Source organism: Rhododendron vialii, chromosome 13a, assembly GCF_030253575.1.
Source record: "Rhododendron vialii isolate Sample 1 chromosome 13a, ASM3025357v1".
NCBI classification, from domain to species: domain Eukaryota; kingdom Viridiplantae; phylum Streptophyta; class Magnoliopsida; order Ericales; family Ericaceae; genus Rhododendron; species Rhododendron vialii.
Window position 1 is genome coordinate 19,991,402 of NC_080569.1, and position 12,111 is coordinate 20,003,512.

The 12,111-nt window shown below is 37.2% G+C and overlaps 1 protein-coding gene across 1 annotated transcript; it reads left to right on the forward strand.

The window, feature by feature from the left end:
• On the forward strand, positions 1-1,737 carry LOC131313961 (uncharacterized). Its single transcript, XM_058342459.1, has 2 exons — positions 1-1,033; positions 1,184-1,737. The coding sequence occupies exons 1-2, from the start codon at positions 1-3 to the stop codon at positions 1,735-1,737; spliced, it is 1,587 nt and encodes a 528-aa protein (XP_058198442.1).
• The last annotated feature ends 10,374 nt before the right edge of the window (positions 1,738-12,111 follow it).

Genomic DNA, 12,111 nt, shown 5'->3' on the forward strand with positions numbered 1-12,111 from the left:
ATGAGGTTATCGGGTGGTGGTAGGTTGAAGGATGTCTTAAGCAGCATTTGTAATAGGTGGAAGAATCTGTCGGTAGGGAGGTTTTTTGTTTCATATGCTTATGAGGATGGTTTTTGTGCTCTTCAGAATAAATCTGATTTTGAGAACATGCTTTTCTTGCTTAGTAATTGTGATCGCATAAATGCAAAGGTTGACGAGAATGAACATAGTAGCCGGTTAATTGTTGGTAGTACTATTGATGAAATGGATGATGTTGATGAAGTTGTTGATGATGAGGTAGAATATGTGGATAGAATGGACCCCGCGGAAAAGTATTGTAAACATACGGAGACTGGGTATTTGACTGAAGCTTGGGCTAATTTGATACAGGGTGTCGGACAAGAGTTTCCCAAAGGTGTGAAGGAGTTCAGGGCTGTGTTGGCTAAATACGCGATTGAGAATGGCTTCATGTATCGTTTCGTGAAAAATGATTTACTTAGGGTTACGGCTGTTTGTGTTATTACAGGGTGTGAATGGAAGGTGCATGCTATTTTAAATAGGACCAATGGTGTATTTCATATTAAAAAGTGTCATAATGAGCATAATTGTGGGTCAACATACCGAACCAATGAGCATAAGCGTGTGTCATCCTGTCTGGTTGCGAATGAGATAGCTGGGATTGTTGAGAAAAAACCCAAGACTTCTCCAATCGACATGCACGATTGGTTTACGGACAAGTATGGTCTTGATTTGTGCTATCATAATGCTTGGTTAGGTGTGGAGAAGGCAAGGGGGGAATTGTATGGAGATTATGAAGGTTCATTCGATAGGCTTCGGTGGTACGTTGAAGCTGCAAGGGCTACGAATCCGGGGAGCGTATTGAGGCTAGAATCTGATCCTGTAACCAAAGAGTTTTCACGGCTATTTGTGTCGTTTGATGCTTGTATCAAGGGTTTCAATTACTGTCGGCCTTTTCTGTGTCTTGATGCCACCCATTTGAAAGGTCGATTCAAAGGAACACTCCTTGCCGCAACAGGGAAAGATGCAAATCAATGTATGTTTGTGTTCGTTGTTTATGTTATATCCTTATATATTATATTTCATTTGTACATTTTTTAATATATAACATTGTATGTTCTATTATGTGAAGCTACACATGAAAGAAGTTCGCATATAACGTTATACGTTTATCATTCATGTGCAGGTTTATTCCCTATAGCTTATGCAATTTGTGACGCTGAAAATGATGCTAATTGGACTTGGTTTCTTGGCCTTTTGAGGAGTACATTGTCCACTCGTCCTGTTACCTGTAATACTGATCGTAACGCAGGTCTTGTCAACAACATTCCTGTTATGTTTCCCGGTTGTCATCATGCATACTGTCTTTATCACTTACAGTTTAACTTGAAGGATCACTTTCCTAGTCGGTTTAGGAAAGGTTTTTGGAACAGGCTCGTAGAATTGTTCAACATATGTGCATATGCTTCATCGGTGTCGGTTTACAAAGCTGCGGAGGAAGATTTTTACCAATTTGGTGGGGATAAAGCTAGGACCTTTACTACGAGTGTCCCTAAAGAGCATTGGAGTAATGCGTATTTTAAAGGTCAACGGTACGGTGAGATGAGCTCTAGTGCTGTGGAGTCGTTTAACAATTGGATTCTTAAAGCTCAGGAAATGCCTGTTTTTTATTTAGTTGATGAACTTCGTCGCAAAATTATGAAGCAAATGGCAGATAGGAGAGTAAAGTCGATGAAATGAAATTCAGTTATTTGTCCGAATATGGATAAGAAGTTAGCTCGATTTATCAAGAAAGGAAGGTCGTGGAGGATCATTATGTCGAAGGGTGGTTTGTACGAGGTGCGTTGTCTTCCCCCTAAGGTAGTGTTTGTTGAGGAAAGGACGTGCTCTTGTGGTAAATGGCAGTCTACCGGTTTCATTTGTAGGCATGCTGCAACGGTTATTATAAAAGCTTGTGGAGGGGAAGGAACTTTGATGGACCACATGGATCCGTTATACCTTGTCGATGCGTATCGTCGTGCATACGAAGAACCCATATATCTAGTTGTAGAGAGTGACATTCCTGATTTTACAAATGGAGGTGAACGAGTCATAAACCTTCCACGAAACAGGCGGCCAGCAGGTAGGCCCAAAGTTAAACGCATTCGTTCAAGGGGTGAAGAGTCATATACGAGGCCAAATAAATGTGGGAGGTGCCACAAGGCTTTAAAGCACAACCGAAGAACATGCAAAGAGCCAAGCGATATATGAGGCAAGGAGTCAAATATGAGAATAAAAGAGAGATTATGATGAAGAATAGAATAAAGTTGGGGGGGGGGGGGTTTAGTTTTTTTTTTTTCCTTATTCATGCTTAAATATTGAAGTTGTTTCGTTTGGATTATGGATAAATAAAGAGTTTAATATTTTGTATACATGAGTTTTGCACAGTTTGTTCTCCTGTTCAGGTACACTGTATATAACGTTATATAACATTATGTATGGCTGCTGTTTAAAGTTACGTATGTCATACTCAATTATATGACCATATATGTTCGTAATGTTGTCCAATTTTTTGATAACTAAATCATTACCAAGGTTTAAAGGGATGTTTCGTACATGAAAAGTTACGTTCCTGACAATTCATTGCAAAACTTGTGGTTGGTCTTTATAAGTTGTATGGAGATATATCTTTTTTTTGGACAAACCAGCTTGCAAAATCAAATTACACATTCGGTTAATAGCATTACAGCATGAATTGGACAGCATAACAGCGGAGCTTTACACATTCCGCTTTACACATTCTGTTACAAAAGCCTTTGGAACTTCAGATGTGGTTAAATTGGATAGCATAACAGAATCAAAACAGCTGCATAACAGGCAGAAAAACAGCAGCAACCTAGCTTCAGAATGCAAAGAAACTGCAGCAGATGAGATAAGACTAGTAATAAACAAAATACAAAGAACTGCAGCAGATGAGATAAGACACCATCTTTATTTTAACAATGTATCCAAGACATAAGACTAGTAGTAAACAGGAGCATTAGCAGACTAGTAATAAACAGGAGCATTAGCAGCTGCAACCCTTCTCAATTATATTAAACCGTACCAAAACATCAGCAACATCTGTACAAACATAACTGGACTAACATAACTACAGCAGCAGCATTATTACAGCCCAAAAAAGTTTGTTTGGAATGAACCATATAAGATAGGATTTTGTATACAAGTCAGTGGTCAAGTCAAACTTCGTTTGGAATGAACCATCCAAGAGTTTAGTACCATGTAAGTCCAATCTTTCTTCTATCTTTACACAAAAATTAAAACCACATTTGTCCTGAGGACACCATCTCACTCCCCATATCACAAACAATCTCATCATCATCTCACTATCCATCTCTTGATTGGTCATTGCGATCCCTTCCCCATCCGTCTGGCTTTCTATTTTTTTATTGTCCAGCTTCTACCTTCATCGTTCAAAAATCGAGAGACTAAACTAGCTCTGAACTGATCAATTTCAGACTTCGGCAATGTTTTTGGGATTGGCTCAAGGTGCGCCACTAGTTCCATGAGCATGCATATGATAACCCCACAATCAACCGTGCATAGTTTCGAGGCAAATAAATATGATAAGTTTATTTTGAGTTCTTGACAAACTGCTGTATATAGGAGTTTTGTGGTGGTTTGAAGCTTACGATGTATTTAGTTGTTGTGGAGCATTTTTAGGTGAGCATATTGGAGCATCGAACTTCTGGTCTTCAAATAGAACTTTTGTATCGGTACTTTAGTTATTCAGCTCAGCATGCCTGGCATTCATGTAATTCTCCACGTATTTTTTCTACATTTGGAAAGCACAACATTAGTAGTGTTGATATTGTTCGTGATTGAGAGTATGAGTATTTGTGTATATGGTATTAGTAAGTGTACCACAACGGTAGTGTCTTTCAGAATTGGATCACTGCCGTCTCTCTTTTTCAACGAATTGTAGTGCATCCAGTTCTTTTTCCTAACATCAAATAACAGAATGGTCCAATGGTATGGTGTAAATCTTAGCGGTTTGTTCCCGCTGCCATTCATAGGGAATACCAAGTACCGATAGTATTTAGACTCATGTTGCCGGACGTTTTCAAACACACGATAAAGCTTTACGTCTAGCAGAACTGTTCTCATGTCGCTTTTGTCGTTGTGCAGTATAGTCTGATGCATTGGAAAATCTAATAAGGACAGTAGATAGATAATCATGCATGTAATTCCAAAAAAAAATATAGCAATAACTGACTTGAGTTAATATGAGTGCAATGCAAATATCATGTAATTCAATATTACCATATGAGGTTATATTATATAACGTTATAAAACGTTATATAAGATTACATTCATAACCTAAGTTTAAAGGGATGCTTCGTAAATGAAAAGTTATGTTACTGACACGTCATTGCAAAACTTGTGCTTGGTTTTTATCAGTTGTACTTTATGACGTTAATGTACTTTATGATTAAGTAAGATTATGAAGTTCAACTGAGTTAAGATGTATAAAACAACAGAACAGCTGTGTGCAAAGGAAAACAGAACATTACATCTGATGCACACAACAGAACAGCAGCAGCATCTTAATTCCAGCAACGTTTATATAACCATATATACGAAGACAAACAGGTGACATTCTGATACAGAGCTGTACGAAATATCAGATTCCAGTCGTATAAGACACAATTTTTACTTAAAAACAGTAGCCAATACAGAAAACTAGTAATAAACAGGAGCAGTAGCAGCTGTAACTCTTCTCAATTAGATTTTAGTACCTAAACTTCTGCAACAACTGGAATAACAGAATTGGACTAACAGAACTACAGCAACAACAGAATTACAGCCAAATATATTAGACAGATAATCATATATAACCTTAAATAAGCAGGCATTTACAAAGTAAAGTAGATGTTGCTTACCCAGATTGTACATGGGAAATATGCAACGTTACCATGGTTAAGGTTATCTTTATCCAGTTGGATTGTTAACATACGAGTGAGACCGTCGATCATCTGCATTAGTTTCCATATTTAATAACAGAATCGACCAATACCCAGTTTGATATGTATTTGCAGTATGATATAAGATATGATTTCCATACCCAGTTTGAGACGTCCCCTCCTTGCAAGAGTTTCATTATGTCTTCCAGAGGTACAATTTCTCTAGTCACATCATTGGTCCAGACAGTACAACTGTTATCACACATGTGTACCAAAAAACTATAAGAAAAAACGTACTTGAGATCATGTGATGCGCAAAAAAATGTGTACCAAAAAAGATTCGTCTCATAGATCATGTTGAAAACAGCAGCAAATATCATGTTATGTAATCTTTCCATATGAGGTTATATTAGTTTAGTATTTTTACTTACGTGATATCAGCCTCAGAACAATCAACAATTTGTTGCAATAGGTTCGCATCGGTATGAAAAAGGGGGCAAAGAATATACCGAAAAACAAAAGTGGAATCCACGTGAAGCACCGTTGATGCACTTGCTCCCGAATCAATGTAGACATAATCATCTGACCGCTTCTCCACTCTGGTTAAAGTTTTTTTGACTCCTCTGGTCAGAAACGATGATTTCACTTTTATTTTGGTTCTTCCCCTTTTTCCTTTAGGTGTGTTACATCCTAGTATACTCGTGTATGCCTCTACAGTCGTACTGTCCACTTTTGCATCTGGCACCATTATTTTCTCTGGTCCACCCTCATCTTGGACAATTTCAACCCCCCCCCCCCCTCTTCTTCTTCTTCTTCGTCTTCTTCTTCTTCTTCATCCACTTTTTTAGCATTGGATTCTTTCTGACCCACATTTTCAACTGTCTGTTTTCAAAAAACAATCATCACTTATAATTGTTAACTTACTGCCTACATATATAACCATACATATATAACCTAATATACATGATTATAAAAAACCATATATATATATATATATATATATATATATATAACCTAATATATATGAGGTACCTGGTACATTTGTGTAAAATTGTGTGTCATAAAATCATCAATGATATCTCCGGCGACTTCCAGTTTTTCTTCAACAATGTCTTTATCTATGATCATGCCACCAATCTCTGTCTGTAAAGTAATGTTTACGTGTTCAAGGTGGTCTTTGTCAAACTGTGCGGAAATGCCTTCGAATCCTAAACCAGCTGTTGTGTTTTATGGATGATTCGCAATCCTTCTCCTGAGTTCAGAAATTGTGGAATTTTTGTCCTCATTTTCCTTCTGAAGAACAGAAATTATCCGATCTTTTTCCACATTTTCTTCGGTCAACTTTCTGATTATACCTCGGAGGGTTACCACTTCATCCTTCTCATCATCCGTATCCCCATCACTTGTATCCTCCACGACCTCGTCGACCGACTTGTCAACTGCTGTCTTCAACTTACTGGCATTGACATCAGTATCGTGTTCGGGTACTTGGGAAAACCGATACAACTCTTCCTCCTTGTCGTATGGCTGCAACTCTGAGAATAATACCTTCAAAAAAATACCATAAACAATGACGTTTATAAATCATATGCAGCACCAAAATTGTTTTATAATTGATCATCTATGTTCCTTAAAAAAACACATAACTCTATCTAATATTTACCAATTGCGGATCAAGAGAGTCCAAGTTGCTTGTACGTAATGCCTTGGTTAGGTCACTAAGCCTCCACTTGATGAACCTTGGTATGATTTGTGGATCTCCTTGTTTAATTATAGACACATGCTCACAGAGCCAATACTGTTTTCAAAAGAAGGCACAAATTAGTTTAAAACATAACAAAAAATTGGAAAAACTATAAAAGTTAAAAAGTGGGAAGTTATTGTTACCATAAGCCCCATTACGCATCCTCCTACTTTTGTTGGTAAGGAAGAAGCCCTTTTGTTTAGTTCTTGGATGACATCTTCGGTGATGAATGTTGCCCAATCGTATGAGGTGCTATTATCCAAATATTCCACAAACTCCAAGTAACCCCAACTAACTCTCGCTTGTGTGTTTGCAAAAAATAATGTCCCTATTAACAAAAGGCATAGGACACGTGCCAAGTCCTTCGCATCCTGCAAAGTGTTGCCTTTAACAGCCTTGGTAAAGAATTCCCTTAATACCGGAATTGTTAATATCCTTTGGCCTTTGGGACCTGGGCAAAGTCGATCAGCGAAGTCTGATTTCGGTACCCTTGGAGTTGGATTTAGTACAATCCTTGTAGGACCGGATTGTATTCCAAATATGAGTGTTACCGCTTTCGCCGTAATTCTCACAGACTTGCCACCCAATTTAAACCTCCCACTCGTCCCATCATATTGCTTTACCAACTTTAAAACGTCGGTATCACTCTTCCGTACGTAGGCCTCATCCAGATTTGCTTCGACAATACCCAACAGAAGTTCAGCAAATGGTGTCTTCTTGATCTCCTGAACTTGAAGTGGTGTGAATTGCCCAGTAGGAATACTCCTTATCAGTTTTACCACAGTGTTTAAAGTTAACCTGCATAAAATACAGAAATTGTTACAGAAGATCACATGCAACCATATATAATTCAAATTATAACATCATATATTCAAATTAGATTAAATATAACATTATATCAAAGTTAATATGCAACAAATAACATTTGTATGCTGTTGCAAATACAATGAAATTGATACAGATTAACATATATAACCATATATATGACAAGTTATAACAATACATATAACCTTTTAATATTATGTACATCATATATAACATTATATCATTGATAATATGGAACATCCAACAATCATATGATGGTGCAATATGATTAAAATGAAACAGAAAATCATATATAACCATATATATTACAGGTTATAAACATATATATCCTTACACATTACCGTATAAAATATATGACATTATATCATTACGTTCATATCCATATTATCATGTAATTTTACCTGTACTGAATGGCCCTCTTATGTTCCACTTTTTCCTGCTTTGGACGGCTTTTCGTGCCCTTCATTCCTTTTCTCTTCTGCCCATTTTTTTCCTTTTTAATTTCTTCTTCATCTCTCTTGTCTTCGTCCCATTCCTCTTCTTCTTGACCCCTCTTTACCTTTTGGTTAACATTTGGTTTTCTATTTAAACTTCCACTCTCGGAGACTTGATACTTTGGTTTTCGTCTAAACCCTTTGTCCTCCATTTCTTCTTTGTCCTTACTCCTTTGCATTTTCTTCAATGCCTCAGCAGACCGTGTGACTCTCTTTGTTGGGGTGTTCAGATCTATAACTTCTACATCTCCACTATTTGGCCTTTTCCTCTTTATCTCATAAACCATTTCAGTGTCTGGCTTCTTTCCATGGTGTTTCCTATTGATTTGAATTGGGTGTTGGGGAGGAACTTTAGACAGTTGCTTCTACGACATCTTCTTTTGTTCTTTTCCGTTTCCTTGCGGACACGTTCTTCCTGGGGGAGGGGGAGGAAGACTTGACTACCTCAGACTTATGTGCAATGTCTTCATTACTTATGGTCTGTTTCCTTGCGGACACATTCTTCCGGCGGGAGGGGGAGGAAGACTTTACTACCTCAGACTTATGTGCACTGTCTTTAATATTTATGACAGCAGGGTCTGCTGTCCGTTTCCTTGCGGACACCTTTTTCCAGGGGGAGGGGGAGGGGGAGGAAGACTTGACTACCTCAGATTTTTGTTTACTGTTTTCTATACTTATGACAGCAGGGTCTGCTGTCCGTTTCCTTGGTGTTTCCTTCTGCCTCATTTCTTTTGGGGGGTCAATCATTGCTAACGGATGGGCTTCTGTAGCGTACGCCGCAGGTACCAACTCTTTCCCTGTTCTTTTTGGTTTAGTCATTGCTGCACATACAATGAATAAATTAAACCCATGAGAACATACAGCTTTGTATCTTAGCAAAAGGGATTCAAGATACTGATATTACAAATTATGTTCTAACATGGACCGGACAAAATCACATGTAAATCATAGACGTAAAAAACAAAAACTGATACCTTAATTTAGTCAGTCTAGTTCAAATCTATATATCCGTCAGTCAAGGAAAAAAACTGGACTTATAGCTTAACCAGATATAACCATAAGCATTAGCATATCACTATATAACCATATTTGAAAATCATGCCACACAGAACATCTATTCACACACAGTTTACATAACCATATATTCCATCAATGATATCCCTAACTTAAATCAACAACACCCTTACTGATCAAATATTCATATAACCACATTTACTTTCAATCAAAACCCTAATTTAACCATACCAACACTTTACTGATCAGAACCATAATTGAGCCAATGATTCATATAACCATAAATACAAGAAGAAACATACTTGTAAACCAACATTCAAACAACCAACACTTATATAACCATATATACCATAGATGAAATCCTTAACTTAATTCAACCATACCCTAACGGATCAAATATTGATATAACCACATTTACTTTCAATCAAAACCCTTATTTAACTTAACCAACACTTTACCGTTCAAAACCCTAACTGAGCCAAATGATTCATATAACCATATATACAGGAAGAAACATACCTGTAAACCAATATTCAAACAACCAACATTTATATAACCATATATACCATATATGAAATCCCTAACTTATTTCAACCATACCCTAACGGATCAAATGTTGATATAACCACATTTACTTTCAATCAAAACCCTATCTTAACTTAACCAACACTTAACCGTTCAAAACCCTAACCGTGCCAAATGATTCATATAACCATATATACAGGAATAAACATACCTGTAAACCAACATTCAAACAACCACCCATTCATATAACCATATATACAAAGACAAACATACCTGGTAATCGATTTCGATGTAGGATTTGACGGCGTTTGATAAACGAAAGCGAACAACTGCGAATAGCGGGATGGCGTCCGACTGGAACGAAGGAGAACAACGGCGTAGAACAGCTACTACCACCCGACTACAATGGGCGAAGTATGGCGTCTAGCACCCGACCAGAATGGGGCGACTGAAACTGGTCGTAGGACGGCGACGAACGGAGAAGAACGTCCGTCTGAAAATATGGAGAAGGCGAGACCGTTGGTGAACGAAGAAGGCCGACGACGAAATGTCAGGCGACCAATTTCTTCTCACGAACCGTTTAGGGCTTTTCACGTTTTTCATGAACAAGGGTTCGTTTTGAGAAATGAGGAGGGGGGGGGGGGGAAGGGGGGGGGAGTGGGGATTCCATTTGTACTGAATTGTGAGAGATTTTCGGGGTTCGAAAATTTCAAATAAATGCTTTCGAAATTGATGGAAAAACGGGGCAAAAACTTTTTTAAAGAACAGGGGTATTTTAGACTAGACAGTGTTATTATATCATTAATAATAGGTTAGTGGACTTAGTGGGTTTTGGAATTTAAAAGTGGATTTAGTGGGTTTGGAAAGTGCTATAGTGGACTTATGAAAAATTCTCCCAACTGAAATTATTCAGGTTGCATTCAAATACAGTATTTGGTTCTTTTCCTTTCTTTGTACTTAGTTGTAAGGTTGTAAAAGAGCTTAACATTCTTTTATTTCCATGTCTTTTATTCCTTTGCTCTGAAAAATGGAAGCATGATAATCTTAATACAGCCGTTATTTTGATTTGCATTTTCTATTTTGGTTATCTTAATAATGATTCTTTTTTGGTACGTTTTTTTCTTCTTCAGTTTCTATTTCATAGTTCACTCAACCATGCACAATTAATAAATCGAGGAAACTGATAAGGAAAAAAAAAAGAATAAAAAACAAATTTCCTTCTATCGTATATGTCGGTGTAAATTGCATGGGAGGTAATATGTCGGTGTAAATTGCATGGGAGGTACTAATTTGTATAAATAAAAAGAGGGGGTTGATTTACCCTTAAAAACGGCCCTTCATACTTTTCTCACTAAAGAAAATGGTTGTGTTTTTTTGAAGTGCGGGACCACAATGTCATCCATGTGGGGAATGAAAATGAAAATTCACGAGTATCTTTTATCTTTCTTTTGGTAGTTTTAAAAAATAATCGGAGTTGAATAACAAACTCTAAAGCATCTCTAAACTACACCTTTGTATTCTTTAGCACCAACCAATGAATTGCACGGATAATTTTATTCGGAGTGCAGTAGGCGCGGGCCATTAACTAGGGGATTACAGTGTGCAACTTTTAAATCTAATTGAAGGGAGCCAATTTTGCTGATCGTCAAACAATACGCTTATACCATTCAGTGTCCAGGGTAAAATGATTTTGATCGGGAATTAAAAATAGCCTTCAAAGGAGTTGGACCTAAGAGGTTAGGAGGAGGACACTGAATTGTTTGCTGATCGTTCGAGCCGTACCTGCAGTTTCCCATTTAAAAATAGCCTTTTAAATCTTGACCGTTTGATTTAGTACACATTTTTCTGCATAAATCATAACCCTTTATTCATTTCCATTCTAATACCCCAGCAATAAACAGTTTTCCAGTTATTCATTTCCTATACGGCAATGCAAAGTGGGCAAGGCAAAGTTGAAAATGGCAACAATTGCTATTCTATTCCTAAACCATAAATTGGCAAACATTAAAAACGGCACCAATTGCAAACCATAAATTGGCACTTTATAATTTATGGTAAGAAGGCAAATCAAAGTGCCAATCAAAGGCAATTCGCGGATCAAAAAAAAAAAAAAATCAAAGGCAATTCAAAATTGGGTAAACTATAGTTAACCCCCTCTAACTAAGCCTCGCGTGCACTTTGCCCCCTCTAACTTTTTTTTTTGGCACTCAACCCCCTCTAACTAACTGAAATTCAAACGGTCATAACTTCTTCATCCAAAATAAAAAACATGCAATTATATATCAAAATTTCGAGGTCTTGAAGTCAGCTTTCTAATGACACCAAAATCACATCACGATTCAAAGCACACAGAAAGTTATGATCAAAAGAGTAAGGGCTGGTAGACAGAAAGACCGTTTTGATCATAACTTTCTGTGTGCTTTGAATCGTGATATGATTTTGGTGTCATTAGAAAGCTGACTTCAAGACCTCGAAATCGATATATAATTTGCATGTTTTCGATTTCAGACAAAGAAGTTATGACCGTTTGAATTTCAGTTAGTTAGACAGGGTTGGGTGTCAAAACAAA